The sequence below is a fragment of the Rhinopithecus bieti genome, unplaced genomic scaffold (genome assembly GCF_001698545.2).
Source record: "Rhinopithecus bieti isolate Rb0 unplaced genomic scaffold, ASM169854v2 scaffold_13400, whole genome shotgun sequence".
Taxonomy (NCBI): domain Eukaryota; kingdom Metazoa; phylum Chordata; class Mammalia; order Primates; family Cercopithecidae; genus Rhinopithecus; species Rhinopithecus bieti.
The window spans coordinates 1600441-1627496 of record NW_016807991.1 but is presented as its reverse complement, the minus strand read 5'-3'; the positions used below and the strand labels follow the sequence as shown (position 1 = coordinate 1627496).

The window sequence follows — 27056 nt, the reverse complement described above, 5'->3', positions numbered from 1 at the left end:
CCTGACCTCCGCCCAAGCACCCCTCCTAGGCGGAGAGGAGGCAGGAGGCAGGTTGAGAGTGGGTCCACGTGTTGCCCACAGGTGTGCCGCCGCCCTCCATCACCTGGTACAAGGATGCGGCCGTGGTGGAGGTGGAGAAGCTGGCCCGCTTCCGGCAGCGCAGTGACGGGGGCCTGCAGATCAGCGGCTTGGTGCCCGATGACACCGGCATGTTCCAGTGTTTCGCCCGCAATGCAGCCGGCGAGGTGCAAACTTCCACCTACCTGGCTGTCACCAGTAAGTCAGGCCTTCCCTTGTCCTGCCCGTGAGCCCCTCTTCCCAGGACGCGGCTTTCCTCCAAGGTCTTCTCAGGGGGCTCTTGAGCACAGCATGCTCCGTGATGCAGAGAGGATCCCCAAAGGCTGCCTGCTGCCCAGCAGCCTGGGGCACAGCCAGTTACCCCTGCTGCCTCTGCAGCCCCGAGTCCAGAGCCCTGGAGGAAATCTCCAGTCCCTAGAAGTTCTCTCCAGTGTCCTGGGGCCCAGGTTGGGCTCACGGCTTGTTGAGAAAAGGAGCTATGAAACCAACCATGGGTACCAGCTCTGGCATTTCAACTGCCCCTGGGTTCCCAGGCGGAGCTGAAGTGACCCCGTTCCAGAGGACATGCTCATGTTTCCAAAGAAGAGAACTGGTGCTTTTCTCTTAGTTCTCCTGCTTGCAAATCCCTTTCTGCCCCTGGGGTCTCTGTCAGGGGTTGTCATAGTTGCCCTGGCCGCTTCCCGGAGCTGTTTTAGCAGTCAAAGGTGATACTGTGGGCCGGGCGCAGTGGCTCACACCTGTAATCCCAGGACTTTGGGAGGTCAAGCGGGGTGGATCACTTGAGCCCAGGAGTCTGAGACCGGCCTGAGCAACACAGCGAAACCTCGTCTACCAAAAATACAACAAATTAGCCAGGCACGGTGGCACACACTTGTACTCTCGGCTACTTGGGATGCTGAAATGGGAGGACCACTCAAGTCCAGGAGGCAGAGGTTGCAGTGAGCCAAGATGGCACCACTGCACTCCAGCCTGGGTGACAGAGTGAGACCCTGTCTCAAAAAAAAAAAAAAAAAAAAATGATACTGTGAGTGGCCCGTAAGCTCAAAGGTCTGTGTAAGTGCAAAGTACTGGTGGGCTCCTCAGGAAGCAGGGCGATGTTCAGGGGTCTCCTTGAGCTCCACAGTGTTCATCACCCAGACCCACAGAGGCCCCAGACACGGCAGCCGTGGGGCAGAGAGCTGTTGGGTGTGCCCCAAAGGTGGCTACCATGGGGCTGCTGTCTTGCTTCTGACTTCCAAGTGCAGGTGAACTTAGCTCTGTTCCCGTGTCTGGTGAGCTCCTTCCTTGAGTGCTGGGATGAAGCAAGGGGAGCGCAGAACCAGGAGGCTGCTCCAACCCTAAACAGTGGCCACAGCCGAATGGAGCTCCTGGGGCAGGGTGGCCACTTAGAAAGTGGCCAAGTGCCCCTCTTGACTGTGGCTGTTTTTCTTTTAAGAAGCCAGAGCCTTCCTTTCACTTTTGGCTTGTGAACCCCAATAACCTTGTCAGGGAGGATGTGAGCTGCCTTCTGGGGTCTTCAGTTTCCCCCAAATGCAGGCCTGAGAATCCAAGCAGGGTAGGGACGGGTGTCACCTGGGTCCTTCCACAGGGCAGGTGGCATAGAGGAGTCCTCATGGCCCCTCTGGGCTTCCTCCTAACACTGGGGCCCCATCAAGAGGCCCACATCCTTCCTAGTGGAGGCCCCTGACCATGGGAGGCAGAGGATGAGGGCCTGGCCCTCAGTGGGCTTGGAGGCCCCTGGACCTCTGACTTGGGGGGCCAATCCCAGGGTGTGGCTAAAAGGTCCCAATTCTCTGTTTGCAGGCATCGCCCCTAACATCACCAGAGGCCCCCTGGACAGCACGGTGATCGACGGCATGTCAGTGGTGCTAGCATGTGAGACCTCGGGGGCGCCCCGACCAGCTATCACTTGGCAGAAAGGTAGATGGGACAGACCTTCAGAGAGTGTGGCTGTGTGACAGCCAGAACTAGGCTCTGGAGCCAGCCAGGTTGGGTTCCCCATGTACACTTGTGAAGGTCGTACACTGTATAGCCCAAGAGAGCATCTCTCGGCCGGGCATAGTGGCTCATGCCTGTAATTCCAGTACCTTTGGAGGCTGAGGTGGGCAGATCACCCTGAGGTCAGGAATTCAAGACCAGCCTGGCCCAAAGTGGTGAAACCCCGTCTCTACTAAAAACACCAAAATTAGTCGGGCATGGTGGCAGGTGCCTGTAATCCCAGCTACTCAGGGGGGCTGAGATAGGAGAATTGCTTGAACCCGGGAGGCGGAGGTTGCAGTGAGCCGAGATTGTGCCATTGCACTCCAGCTTGGGAGAGAGAGCAAGACTCCATCTCAAAAAAAAAAAAAAAAAAAAAATCATCCCTCACATCCCAGCCTTGCCAGGCTCAAGGTCCAGCTCTTCATCTTCCAAGACCTGCCACCTTGGTGAGCTACTCACTCTGAGCCTCAGGTTCCCCATCTGTAAACTGGTGACAGTAATATATATAGCCCAGGGTAATGTGAAGACTAGACTATAGCGTACATATGAGGGGCTCGCATTGTGCCTGGGAGTCTGGGAAGCCCAGGAAACAACAGGTGCTTGATGATGAATATCATTCTGGTGGTGGCTGCTGCCAGTCTCCTACCCCAGGCAGCTCAGAGGGCTCCAGACGGCGGGGCCAGCAAAGCCCAAGCCACCTCCATAAGTCCATCTGCCCTGTGTACTTCCTCTTCGTCTCTGTGCGTGCACACTCACCTTCACAACTCTCCCCATGCACACACACATGCATACACGCGTACATACACATGTGCACACACACATGCACACACACACATGCATACATGCGTACATACACATGTGCACACACACGTACAAACACAGTTGCTCCTTCACACCAGCAAGCCCCAGCTCAGAGATGCCTCCTCCAAGGACTCACCCTGCCCCAGCCCCCAGCCCTCCCCTCGAGCCCTTCCTCCACTCCCCTCCTTCTCACACACTCGATCATCGGCTTATTCACCTTGCTCATGGCCCATCTCCCCGCAAAGTCAGGGGCGTCGGTTTTGTCCACTGCCATCTCCCAGGACCTAGAACAGAGTCTGGCACATGGTAGGCACTCAATAAACATTTGTGGGGAAAATAGGGGCACAGCTAGGCACATGCTTACACATGGAAATAAGCACACCCACCCAGCACACTCAGTTCACTGTGCCTGCACGCAGATACAAACGGACACGCGACCCCCAGATGCACGCACGGAGATTCCCCTCCATACAGAGAGGGGGGTTTCTTTAAAATAGACATAGTCACAAAGACCTGCATTCGCAGGCTCAGTCCTGCGAATGTAAAGTGATATAATAGTTGGCGAATAAGGCAAACGGTAAGAAATGTAGACCCAATAATAACGTGAAGTCCGTGAAAGCCGGTGGCAACAAAGAATGTTGAGCCATAAATGCCGTCAGAGATAGTAAAGGGTGCTTCATAGTATTCTGAGATTCTGAGATTTGTAGTAGGGTGACTACACTCTCTCTTCCTGCCCCTCTTTCTGTGGCCAGGACTCTCCCAGGCTGGACCCCAGGCTCCCTGAGTCCTCCTGCAGAAGGAGGTCTGTCCTGACCAGAGCTGCTGCTGGGGGACACCGTGTCCCTCTCTACCCCACCCCCAACTCCAGGCAGCTCCCGTCACTTCCCTTCACTCCCTTGAAGGTGACTCTCTCCAGAAGCATCCTGCCGCAGGACGCCCGTCATCACCTTGTCAGAGCTGTCCCCCCTCCCAGCCCCCCCACCCAGGTGCCAGGTGCCAGCTGCCTCTGAGGGCTGTGCTGGGCTGCTGCTCACCATCATCAGGAAACTGTGCCCCCTTCTCTGGTGAAGGGCATGTGGTGTGGGGGGCACAGGAGCATCAGGGGACCTGGGCTCTAGGCTGCCTGCTCTGAGACCCTGTGCCCTCATGTCTGTCCCTAAGCCAGAAAGCTCTCCAGGTCTCTCAGCCCCCACCCCAGCCCCACCACCATCTGTCCTCATTCCTTCCAGCATTTCCAGAGCCGAGGGCCTGCGAGGAGACCATGCTGCTCTGGAACAGCAGGAGAGGGGCAGGGTGTGCCCTTGGGGGCTATAGGCTGACCCCCACCCTGTTTTGCCCTCAGGGGAGCGCATCTTGGCCAGTGGCTCCGTGCAGCTGCCTCGCTTCACGCCCCTGGAGTCAGGCAGCCTTCTCATCAGCCCTACACACATCTCCGATGCGGGGACCTACACCTGCCTGGCCACCAACTCTCGGGGGGTCGACGAGGCCTCGGCAGACCTAGTCGTTTGGGGTGAGTGTGCAGAGCCACAGGGCTTTATACATTGGTATGTGTGTGTGTACATCTCTGTAGGTGCTGAGGACTCAGGACAGCTATGGGGCACAGGCTCACACTACCAGTGTCTCCACCCCCAGTGCCTGTCCCAGTCAGGGCCCTTCTCATCAGAGGGACAGTGACAAAGTGATTCAGAGGCCAGGGACTAGAAAGATTCTGCCAGTGATGCTATGCTTGGCCGACTTGAGAGAATACTGAGGTTATAGGAGAGTTGTCTTCATACATTTTAGGGCAGAAATTGGCAAATTTTTTCAAGAAAGGGCCAGATCATAAATATTTTAAGCTTTGTGGGCCAGACGGTCTCTGTCACAACGACTCAACTAGCTTCCGTTTTATCTAGAAAGCAGCCACAGACAATACGTCATCCAATGGGCGTGGCTGTGTTCCAGTAAGGGTGTATTTAGCCAAAAAGGCCACCTGCCGGATTTGGCCCCCAGCCTGTAGTTAGCCAATCCCTGCTGTAAGAGAGCTTCTCAAGCCACTTCCAACTCTGGATCCACACCCAGGATACCTGTGGACCACTTGTCTGGGCTGAGCCCCGGGGGCCTAGCGTGTGAAGCACTAGACTGGAAATCAGAAAACCCTATTTTTACCCTGGCTGGTCCACTGATATGCTGAAAATAGGGTTCTGATCGTCCTTAGAGCTTGATCTCTCTATCCCATACATGGTTTGTGAGGGCAGAATTTAATGAGCCCCCACTATAATGTGGCTTCCAAGAATTAAAGTACCAGGGAGCTCACTGTTCTTTTTAACCATCTGGGGACTTTCGCATGGCACCTAGTCTCCCTTCATCCACCCAGAGTCCAGCCACACGGCCCCCACACCCCTTCTCACCATGCTGTCTCTGCTGTATCTTTCAGCTCGGACCCGCATCACCAAGCCCCCACAGGACCAGAGCGTCATCAAGGGCACCCAGGCCTCCATGGTGTGCGGAGTGAGCCACGACCCCCGAGTGACGGTCAGGTACTGGCTCTGCTGTTGACTCCAGGCAAGAGGGGAGGGGGAGCCTCTGGCAATAGCTTATAGCTGGGCGAGTGTCCACACCAGGGAGGTAAGAGCTGCAGAGCCATGCCTTCTCCTGGGCAGTGGCATTTCCAGAGCTGAGTACAGGGCTGAGAGGTAGAGGATATGAAATAAACACCCGGGAGCTGAGCTACCCTGGATTGAGTGAAGCCAGTTTCCAAGGCGGGAGGTAAAGAGGAAGGGGTGCAGAAAGATGAAGTAAGAGGAATGGGAGAGGGGGTGAGGGAAGAGAAAGGAAGAGGCTTGTGGGTTGGTGAGCATGGATGGCAGGGAGTTGCTATCTCTGGACCTGGATGCCACTGCTAGTGTCCCCCAGCCTACCCCAAGTCTTTGGCCCTCTGGCCTCTGAATGGGCAGCAGAGGGGTCTGGGCAGGCGGATATGGGATCAGCTGTAGGGGTGGGGCAGAAGATGACCCCTGGGGGGATCCTGCAAGAGAAGCACATGGGGGAAACTGAGCATCCAAACCGAGGTCACCCCACCATCTGCCATGGCCAAGCTGGGACCTTGGCAAAGGACTTGGCCTCCAGGTAACTCAGTCCCGCTGTGGAAGCCACTAAAAGGGCTGGGAGGAAGCAGCCAAGAAAGGTATAAAAGCTGAGACCTCTCCCAAGCACCCGAACCAAACCCTACCCCCACCCCCAAGGCTTTGGAAGCTAAAACCAGGAGGAAATCGTCCCTGCCTTCTCTTCCTTGAGCTCCAGAATGCTGAGGGAAATGCAACTGCTTCCTTAGAAATAAATATTCCTTGCGTGTTGCTTCTCTATTTTATGAGCAATGTCACTGTCAAAGCAACTGGCATCGAGGCTGGAAGGGGCCGGAGCTCCTGCACTGGGAGAAATGGCCTCCTCCTCCTCCTCCTCCTCCTCCTCATGCTGGAGGCAGCTCCATCCTGGGGCGCCATCTGGTGGCCACTGGGCCTATGACAGTCTGTACCGCCACACCAAATGAGACTCTGGGAGCCCAGGTTGATAGAAGCAGCTCGGGGCCTTTGGCCAACACCGATTCTCAGAGAACATATCGTTGGCCCCAGTTTGAGAAACACCTCATTAAGTGTTGACCACTTAAGACAGTCATCACGTGACGCTAGCACAAATGCAAAAATTTACGTAGATGTATTAATAGAAGATTGTTGACAGAGATTCCAGAATATGCTTATTTCTGGGTTTAATAGATTTTTCTTAAAAAATTAACATACCAACTGTTAAAAAGGTCCTGGGAGAGAACCCACATAGAATACTGCTGTGCATCTCGGGCCCATTCATTATGTAGTAGCTATACTTTTAGCATTCATTAATAGGAAAATTCTGAAATTCAGTACACTTTAAATCAGATTTTATTTATAAAAATGTCATCTTTATAAAGATGACTTATTTATAAAAGTGTCAACTTATATTTGAGAAAGACATACATTGTATTCATTCTCTAGACAATTACTGATACATAATGGGTTTCGGGGGCCTCTTGCCAAGTAACCTGCAGACCCACTCTGTAGACCCTTCCAGTGACCTACAGGTCAGGAATCCCTGTTCCAGGTTACTGAAGGGGGGTCCTCACCTTAAACGGAATTAATCATCTAGGACCATCTTTTCAAGATGGGGGGTGGGGAGCAGAATCATCCCTTTGTCCCCCCCAAAACTGGCAACGTCTATGCCCAAGGCCACCCCAGCAGCTCCAACCCCAGTCTGTCTTCCTTGGACTGGGGGAATGGGGGTATCCCTTCTGCCCTCTGTCTTGAGGTAGGTCTTGGGGATGGAATGGGACCCAGTCCTCAGCAAGTTTAAAAAAGCTCCCCAAGTGATTCTAATGTGTCACCAGGATTGAAACCCCTGTTCTATCTGCAAAACACAGCAGGGTTCCCTAAGCAGACTATTAGGTGGGTCCAAACGTAACTGTGCTTTTTGCCTTTGAAAGGAATGGTCAAAACTGCAATTACTTTTGCACCAACCTAATAGAAAGGATCTCAACAACCACATCAGACTGAAGTGGTGCCACTGAACCCTGAGTAACACGTCCTCAGAGCAGAACCAGGTGCAGGGATGACGACCTGAGCAGGTACAGGGGTGAGGGCCTGGGCAGGTGCAGGTTTCCAGCATGAAAACCTCCAAAACAGTTCTAGAAAAAAAACACTTCTGGCCGGGCGCTGTGGCTCACACCTGTAATCCCAGCACTTTGGGAGGCCGAGGTGGGTGGATCACAAGGTCAGGAGATCAAGACCATCCTGGCCAACATGGTGAAACCCCGTCTGTACTAAAAATACAAAAGAAAATTAGCTCAGCCTCCCAATGTGCTAGGATTACAGGCATGAGCCACCACGCCCACCCGGATCTTGACCATTCTAATAGCTGTGCTGTGATATCTCATTGTTGTTTTCATTTGCATTTTCCTAATGACATATGATGTACAGCATCTTTTCATTTGCTTATTAATCTTCTGTGTACCTTCTTTGGTGAGGCATCTGTCAATGACTATTTTTTAATCAGATTGTTTTCTTATTGCTCAGTTTTAAGAGTTCTTTGTAGATTTTGGATAGCAGTGCTTTATCAGAGATATCGTTTACAGGCCGGGCGCGGTGGCTCACGCCTGTAATCCCAACACTTTGGGAGGCCGAGGCAGGCAGATCACGAGGTCAGGAGATCGAGACCATCCTGGCTAACACGGTGAAACCCCATCTCTACTAAAAAAGACCAAAAAAAAAAAAAATTAGCCAGGCGTGGTGGCGGGCACCTGTAGTCCCAGCTACTCGGGAGACTGAGGCAGGAGAATGGCGTGAACCCGGGAGGCGGAGCTTGCAGTGAGCAGAGATCGTGCCACTGCACTCCAGCCTGGGTGACAGAGAGAGACTCCGTTTCAAAAAAAAAAAAAAAAAGAGATATCGTTTACAAATATTTTCTTCTAGTGTGTGGCTTCTCTTTTTATTCTCTTGAAAGTGTCTATCGAAGAACAGCAATGTGTAATTTAATGAAATCCAGCTTATCTGTTCTTTCCTTCATGGATGGTGCCTTGGGTGTCATATTTTAGAAGTCATTGTCAAACCCAAGGTCATCTAGATGTTCCCCTGTATTATCTTCTAGGAGTTTTATAGCTTTGCATTTCACATTTAGGTCTGGGATCCAATTTGAGTTAATTTTTGTGAAGCGTGTAAGATCTGTGTCTAGACTTTTTTCTTTTCTTTTTTTTTTTTTTTTTTTTTTGCATATGGATGTCAAGGTTTTCCAGCACCATTTGTTGAAAAGTCTTCTTTTTTATTTTTGTCTTTTTGTTACGTTTTGTTTTCACATAATTGATTTGTTGGAGAAACCAGGTTCTAGAAGACAGAGGTCAACAATCTTTGCTGTAAAGGACCAAAAAGTAAACATTTTAGGCTTTACGAGAGCCATATGGTCTTGTCATGACTACTCAACTCTGTTTATAGTGCTAAAGCAGCCATATATAAACAGGCACTGCATAAACAGATGGGCATGTCTGTGTTCTAATAAAACTTTATTTACACAAACAGGCAGCAGGCCACAGTTTGTTGATCCTGCTATGGAATATTCAACATCCTGGATTTGCCTGGCTGCTTTCTCACAGTGTTGTTAACCTGTTTTTCTATCCCCTGTATTTCTAATTTGATTGCAGTAACTGCTAATTAGATTCACGTTCAGTTGTTTTGGCACAAATACTTCACAGGCAATGATCTCTGCTTCCTAAAGCACCACATTCTGAAGCAAAGAATGTCTGCTTGCCATAGGCTATTTCTTACATGGGAATTACTCTCTGCAACTGAATTTGCATTTAAGTAAAATTCTGCCCATCCTATGAGTGCTGGCAAGTCCTTTCTAAATAAAGAAATGAATTTGAAGGTGATTATTGTTGTTGATATGTAAATAGGTATAAGCCTTAAAAATTAACAATTTCACTGCTGAGAATTTGTCCTTGAGGAAGTGATTTGGAACGGTTATAAACATTTTGCCATAAGGACCACAGCTTTAACTATAATATTGGAAAACAAGGAGCTAAACTGGATGTCCAACATTATGGGATCGGTTAAATTACAAAGCAGCTGTACTGAAACATTGTGCATCCAATAAAAAATCATGGTGTGGAAATGTCATATCAAAAAGAGTTTATGATATTTTTATTGAGTCAAAAGCAGCTTTAAAAACAGGATGACTGGCCAAGCATTGTGGCTCAAGCCTGTAATCCCAGCACTTTGGGAGGCTGAGGCGGGTGGGTCACTTGAGGTCAGGAGTTGGAGGCCAGCCTGGCCAACATGGCGAAACACCGTCTCTACTAAAAAGAAAAAAAGAAAAAAAAAACAGCCCGATGTGGTGGCACAGGCCTTTAATCACAGCTACCAAGGAGGCTGAGGCAGGAGAATCACTTGAACCCAGGAGGTGGAGGTTGCAGTGAGCCAAGATCATGCCACTATACTCCAGCCTGGGTGACAGAGTGAGACTGTGTCTCAAAAAGAATAAAAGAAAATAAAAAATAAAAACAAATGGCTGAATAGATTGCTATATACCATTCATGTAAATATACTGTATCATTTAAAATTTATAACAATGGCTAACTTTTACTGACCGCTTGCCATGGTTCAGACACTACTCTCTTTTATATCAGCTCGCACAATCCTTACAGCAGTGCTATGAGGTAGGTGGTGTTAGTTTCCTCATATTATAGGTGAGGAAAGTGAGGCCCAGCAAGGTTATATAAACTCACCCAAGGCCAGGTGCGGTGGCTCACGCCTGTAATCCCAGCACTTTGGGAGGCTGAGGCAGGTGGATCACTTGAGGTCAGGAGTTAGAGTCCAGCCTGGCGAACATGGTGAAACCCCGTCTCTACTAAAATACAAAAACTAGCTGGGCATGGTGGTGCTTGCCCGTAGTCCTAGCAACTTGGGAGGCTGAGGCACGATAATCACTTGAACCTGGGAGGTGGAGGTTGCAGTGAGTCAAGACTGCACCACGGCACTCCAGCCTGGGCGACAGAGCCAGACTCTGTCTAAAATAAATAAATTCATTAATAAATGAGCTCACCCAAAATCACAAAGCTGGAAAGTAGCAAAGCCAGCATTTGGCCTGAGAGTCTGACTCTTGAGTATAGCAGTGCTGCCGTGCACTTAAAATTTCTGTATTTTTAGTAGAGACAGGGTTTTGCCATGTTGGCCAGACTGGTCTCAAACTCCTGACCTCAGGTGATCCACCCACCTTGGCCTCCCAAAGTGCTGGGATTACCTGTGTGAGCCACCACACCCAGCCTGTTTCAGCTTTTGAAACTTAGGTTAAAAATATTACAGATTCATTCTCCGTAGTTATCTGACATTCCGTAAACCCAGATAGTCCTGGGAGCCAGCAGCTCAGGCCCCCACCCTGTACCCCAGTTGACTGGGGCTATTTGCAAGGCATCTCAGCCACCACGAGGTTCCTCACACTTGTGCTGAGAACCAAGGCCAACCTTCCCTGGGGTCATTGTGTGGCATCCTGCCCCCCAGGGGTTGGCACTCCCTGCATGTTGATGACAATGATAATGGTTCTATTTCCTCAAGAACAAATCCAGAGAAGATATTTTTTATTGTCAGGCACTGGTGCGTGTGTAATTTCTCAAGCTCCGTTTGTATTGACTGACCGAAGCTAAAGTGATTTTTTGGACACTAAAGTCAATTTGTCACACTGATGCACTGATATCATGATTCCCCTCATAAAACTAATTCCGAAATGTAGTCTATGCAGAAACTTGAATTCCTTTTTCCAGCTGTAATCTTTTAACCTCTTCAAAAGAATACCTTTCACTGGGTGTTTTGCCGTCGCTTCTGGCCAGAAGCAACAACACTTTGACCCGACCTGAACTGAAGGTATAAAGACCAATAATGACTGTGTTCACTCTCCCGGACACAGCACCCTCTCCGCAGGAATGACGGGCTTCCAGGCTGCTTGGCCTTCAACAGCCCTGCTCCCCCATCCCAGTGTCCTGCCTGGCTGTTGCCTGCAATTGTCCTCTGCCCAGCTTTGGAGCTATTTTCTCGGGACAAGCTTCAGGCTGAGCCCACTCCCGAGGCACCTTCCTCTCCCTCTGTACTTACAGGTTCTTCTTACTTTTAGGTACATCTGGGAGAAGGACGGGGCCACCCTGGGCGTGGAGAGCAATCCCCGTATCCGCCTGGAAAGAAACGGCTCCCTGCACATCTCACAGACGTGGTCGGGAGACATCGGCACGTACACCTGCCGGGTGATCTCAGCGGGAGGCAACGACTCTCGCAGTGCCCACCTGCGAGTCAGGTAAGGGCAGCCCTCCCAGGCCCGGGCAGAGGAGGTCCAGGCAATAGCAATCGGGAGGCTCAGAGCCAGCCAAGTCCCTTTTGTCAGATCCCCAGGCCACACGTGACATGAACTGTTCAGCTTTGCTCAGGACACACCCCCAGCATCCTTCCAGACCTTTCTCTCAGCTCAGTTAGGACCCCCGTCAAGAGGATGTATGAGGATGGCTTTAGCTGGAGGCCTCTGATTCCAGAGAGAAAAATCTCCAGGTAGATGGCCCGAAGGCCACATTTTATGTCTGAGCATGAGGAATCACGGACGTGCAAGGCCCACACAACCTGTGTCTACAGTGCCCCTGTCACCTGCCTGCAGACCACATAGGGATGCCTGACCACGTGTCTCTCTCCTCCAGGCAACTGCCCCACGCACCCGAGCACCCAGTGGCCACTCTCAGCACCGTGGAAAGACGAGCCATCAATCTGACGTGGACCAAGCCCTTTGACGGCAACAGCCCCCTGCTCCGCTATGTCCTGGAGATGTCGGAGAACAGTAAGGTTCCCGTGGTCACCTCCAGCACCCCCTGCCCAAGCTTGGACTTAGGAGTCAGCCCTGGGCTGGGGTCCCAGCTCTCCTGCTTCCTAGTTCCGAGCCTTTGAGCAGAGTCCTCCCTCTGGCAGCCTCAGCTTCCCCATCTCTGAAAAAAACACAGGCATCTGCCTGTCAGGCCCTGTTACAGTTGAAAGAGATGATGCACAAGAGGTGCTTAACTCAGGGCCTGGCACAGCAGAAGCTGCAAAGAAAATGGCCAGTATTTATTATTTATTTATTTATTTATGTATTCCCCAAGTCAAATTAGCAGGCATAATTTGAATTGCATTTTATTTATTTATTTTTATTTATTTCTTTATTTTTGAGACGGAGTTTCACACTTGTCACCCAGGCTGGAGTGCAATGGTGCCATCTCAGCTCCCTGCAACCTCTGCCTCCCAGGTTCAGGTGATTCTCCTGTCTCAGCCTCCCAAGTAGTTGGGATTACAGGCATACATCGTCATGCCCAGCTAATTTTGTATTCTTAGTAGAGATGGGGTTTCACCATGTTGGTCAGGCTGGTCTCAAACTCCTGACCTCAGGTGATCCGCCCGCCTCGGCCTCCCAAAGTGCTGGGATTACAGACGTGAGCCACCATACCCAGACTGAATGGCATTTTAAACACAGCTTGCCTAAAGCTTATCAATTTGTGGGGAGTAGTTGGGGAGATGAAGGCATCTGAGTTCCCATGAGCCCTTACTTTGCTCCAGCACCCCCCATCCTCTCCTCCCCAGGGTCGTGTGAGCTAATGGGACCTAGAAAAATGGCATGGCGGGCCACTCCTGGACCAAGCTGGGGAGGCTGTCTGTTGCCAGCCCCAATGAGGCTGGACCCTGCTGGGAGTGGGGAGTAAGAAGCACGCCCCATCCCACCCAAGATGCCCACTTCTGCCCCACTCACTGTCCCTGTAGATGCCCCCTGGACTATACTCCTGGCCAGTGTGGACCCCAAAGCTACCTCAGTGACAGTCAAGGGCCTGGTTCCTGCACGCTCCTACCAGTTCCGTCTTTGTGCCGTCAACGACGTGGGGAAAGGACAGTTCAGCAAAGACACTGAGAGGTGAGAGCAGCAGGCGCTCTACAGGGGCGTCACCAAGACTCCAACGGGGAGGGGCTGCAGCCGAAACCAATGTGGCAGATTCTGGCTCAGCTCTTGGCCCTCTCTAGGCTTCCTCATCTGTAGAAGGAGAGTGCAATCCTGGTGAGCACCTCGCCAGGAGGTGCAAAGGTTAAATGCGGTGATGTGAGCACGGTGCTGGGGAACGCGGTGAGCACCAGCCAAATGTAGTCATCCCGGTTACTGGGAGCTGTGCAAGCTCAAAGGCTCACCTCCTTCTGTTCCACATCTGCATGGGCTACTATCCTACTCTCGTTGTTAAATGGATGCAAAATTCTAGAGAGATACACTGTCTCCAGAGATCTCCATAGCCACATGTTGCCCGACGCCAGGCCCTGCTAGGTTCCCACAAAGCCTTTTTAAAATGATGGAAATTGCTGGGCGTAGTGGCTCACACCTGTAATCCCAGCACGTCAGGAGGCTGAGGTGGGCAGATCACCTAAGGTCAGGAGTTCGAAACCAGCCTGGCCAACACAGTGAAACCACGTCTCTACTGAAAATATGAAAATTAGCTGGGTGTGGTGGTGGGCACCTGTAATCCCAGCTACTTGGGAGACTGAGGCATGAGAATCGCTTGAATCTGGGAGGCAGAGGTTGCAGAGAGCCGAGATCCAGCCTGGGGGACAGAGCAAGACTCTGTCTCAAAAAAAAAGAAGGAAATTGAGTAAAAACAGCAGGTACTTCATATAAAAACATCACACAGGCCGGGCGCGGTGGCTGAAGCCTGTAATCCCAGCACTTTGGGAGGCCGAGGCAGGCGGATCACGAGGTCAGGAGATCAAGACCATCCTGGCTAACACAGTGAAACCCCGTCTCTACCAAAAAAATACAAAAACTAGCTGGGCGTGGTGGTGGCACCTGTAGTCCCAGCTACACGGGAGGCTGAGGCAGGAGAATGGCGTAAACCTGGGAGGCGGAGCTTGCAGTGAGCTGAGATCCGTCCACTGCACTCCAGCCTGGGCGACAAGCCAGACTCCGTCTCAGAAAAAAAAAAAAAAAAATCACACAGTGATACCCATCTATGTAGAAGGAGAATTCTATCCTCTCCAGCTCCGTAGAACAAGCAGCCACTTCTAGCAAGAAAGATGTCAAGGGAGAGGTCAGAACAACCATGATACAAATCACGTGTGCAAAGCTGTGCACTTGGCTCTTTAAAAGACGCCTGGGGCTTAAATCAATCCTGGTCGTTTTGCCACAGTTGCAATAAGCTTGGGTCTCTCTGGCTTGTGCTAGGGTAGCACCACTGGCGTCAAGACACTCTCACAGGAGGGAGCAGTGGCAGGTGGCACCCCATGTGGAGAGCAGTTACAGAAGGATTTACATATTCACTGTTTACTGAGCAGCTACTGTGTGCCATGCCATGTTTGGACCACTGGAGAGGGGGCAGGGAATGAACAGACACAGCCCCAGCCCATCTGGAGATACAAAATCCCAACAACAGAGAGGCTGAAAGCTGCAGCTACCCTGCAGTTTCTCCTTCCCTGAGGCTGCACCACATCACACTGACTCACCTTCCTAATGTGCCTTCATGCTAACGGCCCTGAGTCACCAAAGAAAAGGCCAAATCCTCACACTTGTAATCCTAGCACTTTGGGAGGCCAAGTGGGGGCGGATCACTTGAGGTCAGGAGTTCGAGACCAGCCTGGCCAACATGGTGAAACCCCCATCTCTACTCAAAATACAAAAATTAGCTGGGCGTGGCGGCACGTGCTTGTAATCCCAGCTACTCAGGAGGCTGAGGCAGGAGAATCGCTGGAACCTGGGAGGCGGAGTTTACAGTGAGCTGAGATCGTGCCACCGCACTCCAGCCTGGGGCACAAGAGTGAAACCCTGTCTCAAAAACAAAAAAGAGAAAGGCCAAATCACTCTTAGCCCAGCCTCTACAAAAACACGGGCGCAGACCAGGCGCGGTGGCTCATGCCTGTAATCCCAGCACTTTGGGAGGCTGAGGCAGGTGGATCATCTAAGGTCAGGAGTTTGAAACCAGCCTGGCCAACATGGCGAAACCCCATCTCTACTAAAACTATAAAAATTAGCTAGGCCTCACGGTGGCTCACGCCTTTAATCCCAGCACTTTGGGAGGCCAAGGTGGGCGGATCACGAGGTCAGGAGATTGAGACCATCCTGGTTAATACAGTGAAACACCGTCTCTACTAAAAATACAAAAAAAAAATTAGCCAGGCGTGGTGACGGGCACCTGTAGTCCCAGCTACTCCAGAGGCTGAGGCAGGAGAATGGCATGAACCCAGGAGGCGGAGCTTGCAGTGAGTCGAGATCACCCCTCTGCACTCTATCCAGCCTGGGCGATAAAGCGAGACTCCGACTCAAAAAAAAAAAAAAAAAAAATTAGCCAGGCTTGGTGGCAGGCACCTATAATCCCAGCTATTCTCGAGGCTGAGGAAGTAGAATCGTTTGTACCCGGGAGGCGGAGGTTGCAGTGAGCTGAGATCCCACCACTTCACTCCAACCTCAGCAAAAGAGCAAAACTGTCTCAAATAAAACATGGGAGCGAGCGGCATGCTTAGGAAAACTATCCATCAAAAAGCAAAAACATAAACAAAAAGGGAAAGACATCAATAAAAAATAATTGACTTTTGTTTGGAATGGACACGTGTCTGTGATGTGAAAAGTACACTTAGGCAGAACACAGCGTCCGCCAGCAATGCCAGAGAAAGACATGCTGTCGTGCTTGGCTCCAGAAGCAGGGTGGGTGCCCTTGGCTCTCACCCCCATACGCCATGCCTGCCCTGCTTCCGCCCGGGGCTCAGCTGACTAGCAAAGGAGGCCTAGTTAAAGTATACCAGCAGCTGGTCACTGGGATGTGACCAACACTTCTGCTTCTAGAATGCTTGGACACTCATGACCTCATCAGCCCCAACAGCAGCTTCTTTGACAAATAGGAAACTGAAACTTACACCCCTCAACAGCACCAAAAACATGTACATTAGTTCTTTCTGTTTCCAGGCTGGAGTACAGTGATACAAACACAGCTCACTGCAGCCTCAACCTCCCGGGCTCAAGCCATCCTCCTACCTCAACCTCCCAGGTATTTAGGCTTACAGGTGCAAGTCACCACGCTGGATTTTTTTTTTTTTTGGTAGAGGCAGTGTCTTGCCATGTTGCCCAGGCTGGTCTTGAACTCTGGCCCTCAAGTGATTCTCTTGCCTCAGCCTCCCAAAGTGCTGGGATTATAGGCATGAGCCACAGCGTCTGGCCTTACAGTTTTTAAAAGATATATATATATGTCTCAGGTTAGGTGACTTGCCCAAATGCACACAGCAGTTGTACAGAATTATCCAGTGTCAGAGCAGGCCAGGGCTCAGCCTCTTCATATCCCATTAAACTCCTGTGTTTGACTCCAAGACTAAGAGCACTGGTGTTTTGTGATCCAGGGTCTCCCTCCCCGAGGAGCCCCCCACGGCCCCTCCACAGAACGTCATTGCCAGCGGTCGAACCAACCAGTCCATCATGATCCAGTGGCAGCCGCCTCCTGAGAGCCACCAGAACGGGATTCTCAAGGGCTACATCATCAGGTGGGTGTCCACCCTGGGGACAGAAGCCCAGTCCCGAGGGGAAAGGCACGGGGGAAGATCGGGAGTGGACTGGAAAACAGTGCAAATTTATGGCAGGCCCTTTGCCATCTAGCAAGGACCAGGCAACAGGAAGTGCCTACACAATGATAGGAAAGATTTAGGTTAGACACCTGGCAGAACTTCCAGCAGCAAGACCCCTGGACATCAGCAGGAATGCTTGAGAGGGGAGTCTATATGGGCTGACATAGGAACAGGCCTACAAGGAGACAAGAGAAGAAGGAAGTAACTATCCGAGGAGCAACCCTCTGGGAAGCCACGAATATTCCATCACAGGCCAGAATTCTCTTGACCCGTGAGTGGAGAAACCAGCTGGCCGAAGAACTGATGGAAAAGTGAAAGTTCTTTCTTTGGTTATTACTGGAAATGAAGCCCAGTTATACAGACCCTTATCTTTGCATTTGACGGAGGGACTTAACCTAAATGAGAGTCATTAAGGGTCACTAAAATGTGGTATTCATAAGTTCAAATTCATAAGTTATTTGAGGTTACTGAGAACTCTCATTGATATTCTAGATTTTGGCTGCAAAATGCTATGCAACTTTGTGTGTCTCATTCCTGCACGTACACACCCTCACAGTGGTTTAACTGCTCCACTACTGGTTAATTTTGTTGTGGGTTTTCTACTAATCCTGAAGGGCAGTGGTTCTCAAAGTGTGGTCCCAGCACCCATAGCATCAGCGTAACCTGAGAACTGGTCAGAAATGCAAATTATCAAGTTTCTCCAAGATGTACCGAACCAGAAACTTTAAGGACAGGCTCAGAAAACTTTGCTTTTATAAAAGCCTTCCAGGCCGGGCACGGTGGCTCACGCCTGTAATCCTGGCATTTTGGGAGGCCAAGGTGGGTGGATCACAGGGTCAGGAGATTGAGACCATCCTGGCCAACATGGTGAAACCCCGTCTCTACTAAAAATACAAAAATTAGTTGGGCGTGGTGGCACACGCCCATAGTCCCAGCTACTCAGGAGGCTGAGGCAGGAGAATCACTTGAACCCAGGAGGCGGAGGTTGCAGTGAGCCGAGATTGCGCCACTGCACTCCAGCCTGGGCAACACAGCGAGACTCTATCTGAAAAAAAAAAAAAAAAGTCATCTGGATGACTTTGGTGCATCTTGAGGTTTAGAGAAGCAGTGTTTTAGGGCATTGTAATGCATTGGCATACTTTTGAGGTCCTTAATTTTCCAATAATTAGATGCTGAATTATATATGCGTTGTGTTTCTCAAATGAGTGATGCATCCTTTGTGTGTGACCCCCAAAATTTGCTTGTACACATTTACTTCTTTAGTGCCGTGAGTTCTTTTTGCCAGTGGAGGTAGAAATGAGTCAAGTAGGTAGCCCAGGCATTTCATTCCACCTGGCCGAGTAACTGTCAGAAGAGGGAGCCTGTATCCTCGAGAGGGGAACAAAATGAGCCCTGGCTTCAGGGACAGCTCTCCTGTCCATGACCCCTCAAAGGCTGAGACCTGTGAGATCTGCCCTATGACCTCTCAGTGCCCCTAATTAGCAATCCTCTCCCCTCAAAAAGAATAGTCCAGACACATCTCCTAGACCTCTGCTACCCAGTAAGGTAACCATTAGTCAGCTCTGGCTTCTTAAACTACAGTTGACCCTTGAACAATGTGGGGGCTAGGGGTGTTGACCCCCACACAGTTGATAATCCGTGTATAATTTTTTTTTTTTTTTTTTTTGAGACGGGGTCTCACTCCATTGCCCAGGCTGGAGTGCAGTGGCTCAATCTTAGCTCATTGCATGCAACCTCTGCCTCCCTGTTTCAAGCAATTCTTCTGCCTCAGCCTCCCGAGTAGCTAGGATTAGAGGTGCCCACTATCACGCCTGGCTAATTTTTTCTTTTTTCTTTTTTCTTTTTTCCTTTTTGAGATGGAGTCTCACTGCCACCCAGGCTAGAGTGCAGTGGCGTAATCTCAGCTCACTGCAACCTCCACCTCCTAGGCTCAAGTGATCCTCCTGCCTCAGCGTCCCGAGTAGCTGGGACTACAGGCATGTGCCACCACATCCGGTTAATTTTTTATTTTTAGTAGAGACAGGATTTCACCTTTTTGGTCAGGCTGGTCTCGGACTCCTGACCTCGAGTGATCCACCTGCCTGGGCCTCCCAAAATGCTGGGATTATAGGCACGAGCCACCATGCTCAGCCCAATCCACATGTAATTTTTGACTCTCCAAAAACTTAAATACTAATAGCCTACTGCTGGCCAGAAGCCACACCTATAACAAAACAGTCGATTAACACATATATTTTATGCATTTATGATATAACTTTTCTTAATCTTTTCAATATTTCTAGGCTATGTGGTTCATCTGCGAGTTTTTTCAAATTGTCACAAATCTCTAAAAGTTTTTCTGATATGTTTATTTTTAAAACTCTGTGTAGCTGGGCGTGGTGGCTCACACCTGTAATCCCAGCTCTTTGGGAGGGCAAGGCGAGTGGATCATGAGGTCAGGAGTTCGAGACCAGCCTGGCCAGCATGGTGAAACCCCGTCTCTACTAAAAATACAAAAAATAAGCCAGGCATGGGAGTGCATGCTTGTAGTCCCAGCTACTCGGGAGGCTGAGGCAGGAGAATTGCTTGAACCCGGCAGATGGAGGTTGCAGTGAGCCAAGATCGTGCCATAGCACTCCAGCCTGGGTGACAGAGCGAGATTCCATCTCAAACAACAACAACAACAACAACAACAACCACAACAACAAACTCTGTGTATATATGAACTTGTACAGTTCCAACCTGTGTTGTTCAAGGGTCAACTATAAGCAAAACTAAATCAAATTCTAACTCAGGCCGGGGCTCATGCCTGTAACCCCAGCACTTTGGTAGGCAGATCACCTGAGGTCAGGAGTTCAAGACCAGCCTGGCCAACATGATGAAACCCCGTCTCTACAAAAAATACAAAAATTAGCAGATGTGGTGGCACATGCCTGTAATCCCAGCTACTCGGGAGACTGAGGCAGGAGAATTACTTGAATCTGGGAGGCAGAGGTTGCAGTGAGCCGAGATCACGCCACTGCACTCCAGCCTGGGTGACAGAACATGACGCCGTCTCAAAAAAAAAAAAAAAAAAATTGAATTCATTTCCTCGGTTGCACTAACCACATTTCAAGTGCTCAGCAGCTGCATGTGCTGGCAGGCACCCTGTCGGACAGCACAGATGCAGAGCACTTCCGCCACCACCAGAAGTCCTATTGGACAGCACTGCTGCAGACAATTTCCCGGGCACGAGGCCAAGCAAGCTGACTCTGACTCCACTGTGCCTCGCCTCTTCCCCTCAGGTACTGCCTGGCCGGGCTGCCTGTGGGGTACCAGTTTAAGAACATCACGGATGCTGATGTAAACAACCTGCTGCTGGAGGACCTCATCATTTGGACCAACTATGAGATCGAGGTGGCTGCTTACAACAGCGCAGGGCTGGGCGTCTACAGCAGTAAAGTCACCGAGTGGACGCTGCAGGGAGGTAGGTAGAGACTGTGGCCTCAGACCAGACACAGTGGCTCATGTGTTTAATCCTAGCACTTTGAGAGGTCAAGATGGGAGGACTGCTCAAGCCCAGGAGTTTTAAACCAGCCTGGGCAACATAGGGAGACTCCGTCGCTACAAAAAGTGAAAACAATTAGCTGGGTGTGGTGGCACGCTACATGTTGTGGTGGCACAGCTACTCAGGAGGCTGTGGCAGGTGGATCGCTTGGGTCCAGGAGTTTGAGGCTAACCTAGCCAACATAGTGAGACCCTGTCTCTACAAAAAATGAGCAGAACTAGCTGGGTGTGGTGGTACATGCCTGGGGTCCCAGCTACTTGGGAGGCTGAGGCGGGAGGATTGCTTGAGCCTGGGGAAGTTAAGGCTGCAAAGAGCTGAGACTGTGCCACCGCACTTCAGCCTAGGTGACAAAGTGAGACTCTGTCTCAAAAAAAAAAAAAAAAAAAACTGAAATGAAATGAAAAGAGACTATGGCCTCAGAGGATCAGGTGCTTCCCCATCTACCAGTCCCACTCCTGTTGGGTACTGTGCCTGTCCAGGCCTGAGAGCCTTGGCTGTGTGGCCTGTTCTCACCAGGCCCCCGCTATTGCACTCTGGGGCTGGAATCACCACCCCAAGCCGAGCTACCCCACAGGGTGGAAGGACTGAGGGGAAGAGGAAGAGGAGGCTGGCTTGGACATGGTGAAAGGCAGAGGCTCCAGGCATACAGGGACCTTCTGTGAATTTCATGTTAAGTAGATCATGAAACAGCTTAATTTTAGCATTCCACCTGAAAACCAAGCCAGAGCATTATTCATCCGCACCCCTTTTATTTACCAGTACCCTGTGAGGTGGGTCAGGCAAGTTTTATTAAACGCAAACTAATCCAGAGAGACTATGAAGGCTTCTTAAGTCTACACAGCGAAGGAGGAGTTGGGGTGGAGTAGGGGGGTGCAAGGCAGAGGCTGTAGCCCCCACCCCTGCATTTTCTCTACTGAACTGAGCAAGAGAGACTGACTGGGCCCCCTCCACCCCACCCTGTTCTCTCATCTCCTCTAGTTCCCACAGTCCCTCCGGGCAATGTGCACGCAGAAGCCACCAATTCCACGACCATCCGCTTCACCTGGAACGCCCCCAGCCCCCAGTTCATCAATGGCATCAACCAGGGCTACAAGGTACATGCAGCCCCTCCTCACCCAAGAGGAGGCCCTAAGGTCTTCTGGGGGAGGTTGGGAGAGGGGACAGCATGGGCAGGAGGAAATTCCCCCTCTGTTTCTGAAGTCATTGGCTCGAGTCAAGCTAGGGACACACATTAGAGGGAAAGAGCTCCAGGCCTTCCACAAGGCTACATGTGGGCCACAGGAAGTGGAGACACTGCCCTGACTGACACTCAGTGCCACAGTCCTTCCCAGCGAGACTGAGTTACACACAGAACCCAGGTTATTTCAGGCTCAGAAACACCTGGTGTAGGGGCCAGGCACAGTGGCTCACTGTAGTCCCAGCACTTTGGGAGACCGAGGCAGGCAGCTCACCTGAGGTCAGGAGTTCAAGACCAGCCTGGCCAACATGGTGAAACTCCATCTCTACTAAAACTACAAAAATTAGTTGGGTGTCGTAGCAGGGGCGCCTGTAATCCCAGCTACTCGGGAGGCTGAGGCAGGAGAATCACTTGAATCTGGGAGGTGGAGGTTGCAGTGAGCCAAGATTGCAGCCATTGTACTCCAGCCTGGGCAACAGAACGAAACTCCATCTCAAAAAAAAAAGAGAGAGAAAAATAAAGAACAAGAAACACCTGGTGTAGCCATGGCCCCATGAGAAAAATCCACTATTCACTTCTTACCAGGACTCTTGTGGGCTTCATGCTCGAACATATCCCCAGGCTGCACTCGACTCCAGGTAGTGTGTGGTTAAGGGCACAGGATTAGAACTCAGACTTGGGTTAAAGTCCCAGCTCTGCCTCTTGCTGGCGACCTGCACGTGTTCTTTAACATGTCTCAGCTTCCGTCCTTCGATCAATATTTATTGAGCAGCTACTCTGTGCACTGCTCACACTGCTGAATAACTAAAATAAACTCAGTTTTCTCATTTGCAAATGAAGATGATAATAATACCCGCTCCTTGGAGTTGTGTGAGGATTAAGTGAGATAATATTTCTAATTTGTTCAGCACAATGACAAACACATGATAAGCACTCGGAAAATGATTTTAGTAGTCGTAGAAATGCATTTGGGCTGCTATAACCAAGTACCACACACTGGATTGCTTAAAGCAACAGTCCCCAACCTTTTTGGCACCAGGGACCAGTTTCATGGAAGACAGTTTTTCCATGGACTGGGGTGGGGGGAGGGATGGTTTCAGGATGATTCAAGCACATGACATTATTGTGAACTTTATTTCTATTACTATCACATTGTAATATATAATGAAATAACTATACAACTCACCACAACGTAGAATCCGTGGGAGCCCTGAGCTTGTTTTCCCGCCACTAGACGGTCCCATCTGGGAGTGATGGGAGACAGTGACAGATCATTAGGCATTAGGTTCTCATAAGGAGTACGCAACCTAGATCCCTCACATGCGCAGTTCACAGTAGGGTTCACGCTCCTATGAGAATTGAATGCTGCCACTGATGGGAGGCGGAGTTTAGGTGGTAATGTGAGCACTGGGGAGCAGCTGTAAGTATAGATGAAGCTTCACTTTCTTGCCTGCTGCTCACTTCCTGCTGTGCAGCCTGGTTCCCAACAGACCACAGACTGGTACCTGGTGGTCAGTGGGAGATTGGGGAACCCTGGCTTAAACAACAGAAATTTATTTTTGCACGGTTCTGGGGGGTAGAAGTACGAGATTACGGTGTGGGCAAGGTTGGTTTCCTCTGAGGCCTCTCTCTTTGACTTCTAGGTGTCTGTCTTCACTCTGTGTCTGTGTCCAAAGAGATCTTGGCTCACTGCAACCTCCGCCTCCCAGGTTCAAGCTCTCTCTTGCCTCAGCCTCCCGAGTAGCTGGGACTACAGGCATGCACCACCATGTCCAGCTAATTTTTTTTGTATTTTTAATAGAGATGGGGTTTCGCTATGTTGGACAGGCTAGTCTCAGACTCCCAACCTCAAGTAATTCACCTGCCTCAGCCTCCCAGAGTGCTGAGATTACAGGCATGAGCCACCGAGCCTGGCGTAAATGTCCTCTTCTTATAGGGACCCCAGTCAGTCACGCTGGATTAGGACCCACACTAATGACCTCATTTAACTACCTCTTTAACATTTCTATCTCCAAATACAGTCAGATTTTGGGGTGTTGGGGGTTAGAATTTAAACATACAGATTTTACAAACACAACTCAGCCCATAACAAATAGTAATAGTAATAATAGCAGTAGACCAGGCATGGTGGCTCATGCCTGTAATCCTAGCACTTTGGGAGTCCGAGGCGGGTGGATTACCTGAGGTTGGGAGTTCAAGACCAGCCTGGCCAACATGGTGAAATCCCATCTCTACTAAAAAAAAAATACATATATATACAAAAATTAACTGGGCATGGTGGCACGTGCCTGTAGTCCCAGCTATTCAGGAGACTGAGGCAGGGTAATTACTTGAACATGAGAGGCAGAGGTTGCAGTGAGCTGAGATTGTGCCACTGCACTCCAGCGAGACTCTGACAAAAAAAAAAATAGCAGTAGTAATAGTGGTAGTAGTACATTTGCTCTCCTTCTAACTGTGCTAAAAGTCAGGACTTCTCAGTCATCCCATCCTGGAGCACAGACCTCAGAGCCCAGGCCCAGTTCTCTTGTGTCATTCCACGTGGGCCCCGTGCCCGTCCTCCCCACGGAGGACTGAAGACACAGCACAGCGTGGGGGAGCAACATTATGTTTTAAAGGGGTAGGACCTGCCCCCAGCAACGTGGGGCAGATGGAAGGATGCCGCCCACTCCCTTCAGATGTGGGAGGGGAGGCAGAGCATTTGAGGGGAGGCCAGCTGTGAAGAGGAGAACACTGCAGGCCCTGAGCTTCAGCCCAGGGAACACATGACCTCGAGGTGGCCGCTGACACATCCTGAAGGTTCCCGCAGCCATCTGCATCGACGTGCCACAACTGAGATTAATTCGAGGACTCGCTGCTTTAGCGGTTCTTCCTCCAAGGTGGGGGAGGCTGGACAAGAAGGGACTGGGATGAAATCGTGAAGAGGAATTTCTGCTAGTGTTGCAAGCAAACAAAGGAGGGATGGTCCAGAACTGGATCTGACCCAGCTTCGCTCCAGCCTTGGGCCTCTCGGTCCCGGGAAGGCAGTGAACCCAAGGCCGAGCAGAACTTTGCAGGGGCAGGGAGCAGCAGCTGAATGCTTGGAGCACTCGCTGCTGGAAAACTCTCCTAATTGGGACCCTGGGGGGAGGCAGGGGAAGGAAGGGGAGGCCTGCATTGCTGAAGAGCAGAGGAGCTGAACTGGGAACAATTAACTTCTTGCTGCCAATTCTAAGCACAAGTTTTATTCTACATATGGGAGAGCTGAGCTACAAACTTTTAAGGCAGACAGCTCCCCCGAGGGCCAGGAAGGCCAGCCCTTGGCCAGGACAATTAGGGCAGTGGCCCATGGTGACCCGGAACAAGAGGAGGCGGCAGAGGCCACTGAATTCCCAGGTCCAGTCAGTGCCCAACCCCCAGTAGCTACTTGATAAAGGTCAGCGGGAGTGAATTGCCCAGATGTTTTGAGCACAAGAATTGGTGGAGGAATAAGAAGGGCTCACACTGACGGGGCACTTTCTCTGGGCCAGGCAGTACACTAAATGCTGCGCTCACATTTATCTTTCTTGCAAGCAGCACAGGGACTCTAAGAAGGAGCATTATCAGCTGGGTGGGTAGCTCACGCCTGGAATCCTAGCACTTTGGGAGGCTGAGGTAGGCAGATCACTTGAGGTCAGGAGTTTGAAAACAGTCTGCCAATATGGTGAAACCTCGTCGCTACTAAAAATACAAAAAATAGCCAGGTGTGGTGGCAGACATCTCTAATCCCAGCTGCAGACATAGGAGGCTGAGGCAGGAGAATCGCTTGAACCCAGGAGGTGGAGGTTGCAGTGAGCTGAGATCATGACACTGCGCTCCAGCCTGGGAGACAGAGCTAGACTCTGTCTCAAGAAAAAAAAAAGGAATATTATCATCACACCATTTTACAGAGGAAGAAACTGAGGCACCAGAGGGAAGTTCCTTGTTCAAGGTCAAACACAGTGGCAAGGTCAATGCAAAGCTCAGATTCAAACCAGAGCCTTCACTTTTCCTTACATTAAAAAGAAAATATCGGGCTGGGCACCGTGGCTCACACCTGTAATCCCAGCACTTTGGGAGGCCAAGGCAGGGGGATCCCTTGAGCCCAGGAGTTTGAGACCAACCTGGGCAACATGGCAAGACCCCATCTTTACACACACACAAAAAGTTAGTCAGGTATGGTGTTGAGTGCCTGTGATCACAGCTACTCAGGAGGCTAAGATGGGAGGATTGTTTGAGACCAGGATTCGAGGCTGCAGTGAGGTGAAATCAAGCCACTGCACTCCAGCCCAAGTGACAGAGCGAGACCCTGTGTCAAAAAAAGAAAGAGAGACAGAGACAGAGAGACAGAAAGAGAGAGGATGTATTATTTTTAATTGTAGATGACATTTTCAATACCAATGAACAAAAGCAGATATTATTTTTCCTCTGCTTCTTTAGCTTTCAGCATATCACAAGGAGAAAAAAGCAGTGTTTGTCCCTTGTATACCTCCAATGAGAATGAACATTTTTCCCCTTTTGGTTTTTTTATTTATTTCTTTTTTGTTTGTTTGTTTTTTGAGATGGAGTTTCGCTCTTGTTGCCCAGGCTGGAATGTGATGACATCACCTCAGCTCACCACAACCTCTGCCTCCTGGGTTCAAGCAATTCTTGTGCCTCAGCCTCCCGAGTAGCTGGGATTACAGGCGTGTGCCACCACACTCAGTTATTTTTTTTTTTAAAGACAGAGTCTTGCTCTGTCACCCAGGTTGGAGTGCAGTGGCGTAATCTTGGCTCACTGCAACCTCTGCCTCCTGGGCTCAAGTGATTCTCTTACTTCAGCCTCCCGAGTAGCTGGGACTGCAGGCATACGCCACCATGCCTGGATAATTTTTGTATTTTCAGTAGACACAGGGTTTCACCACGTTGGCCAGGCTGGTCTTGAACTCCTTACCTCAAATGATCCACCCACCTTGGCCTCCCAGGCTGCTGGGATTACAGGCATGAGCCACCGTACCCAGCCGCCCCCGTTTTAATTGTGAAAATTTTTGAACATCCACCCAAATAGAGGAAGGACTGCAGTGAGGCCGGGCACAGTGGCTCAAGCCTGTAATCCCAGCACTTTGGGAGGCCGAGGCGGGCAGATCACGAGGTCAGGAGATCGAGACCATCCTGGCTAACACGGTGAAACCCCGTCTCTACTAAAAAATACAAAAAACTAGCCGGGCGAGGTGGCAGGCACCTGTAGTCCCAGCTACTCAGGAGGCTGAGGCAGGAGAATGGGCATAAACCCGGGAGGGAGGGCTTGCAGTGAGCTGAGATCTGGCCACTGCCCCCCAGCCTGGGCGACAGAGCGGGACCCCGTCAAAAAAAAAAAAAAAAAAAGACT

The 27056-nt window shown here is 50.6% G+C and overlaps 1 protein-coding gene across 3 annotated transcripts in view; it reads left to right on the top strand.

The window, feature by feature from the left end:
* SDK2 (sidekick cell adhesion molecule 2) overlaps positions 1 to 27056 on the top strand; it is a 330648-nt gene that overhangs the window by 221053 nt on the left and 82539 nt on the right. For all 3 annotated transcript variants that reach the window (XM_017884897.1, XM_017884896.1, XM_017884898.1), the window contains exons 9-18: positions 82 to 276; positions 1882 to 1998; positions 4202 to 4369; positions 5273 to 5375; positions 11518 to 11694; positions 12086 to 12222; positions 13173 to 13320; positions 16770 to 16910; positions 20255 to 20436; positions 21496 to 21611. In XM_017884897.1, the coding sequence (XP_017740386.1) occupies positions 82 to 276; positions 1882 to 1998; positions 4202 to 4369; positions 5273 to 5375; positions 11518 to 11694; positions 12086 to 12222; positions 13173 to 13320; positions 16770 to 16910; positions 20255 to 20436; positions 21496 to 21611 (1484 nt within the window). The remainder of the gene's footprint in view (positions 1 to 81; positions 277 to 1881; positions 1999 to 4201; positions 4370 to 5272; positions 5376 to 11517; positions 11695 to 12085; positions 12223 to 13172; positions 13321 to 16769; positions 16911 to 20254; positions 20437 to 21495; positions 21612 to 27056) is intronic.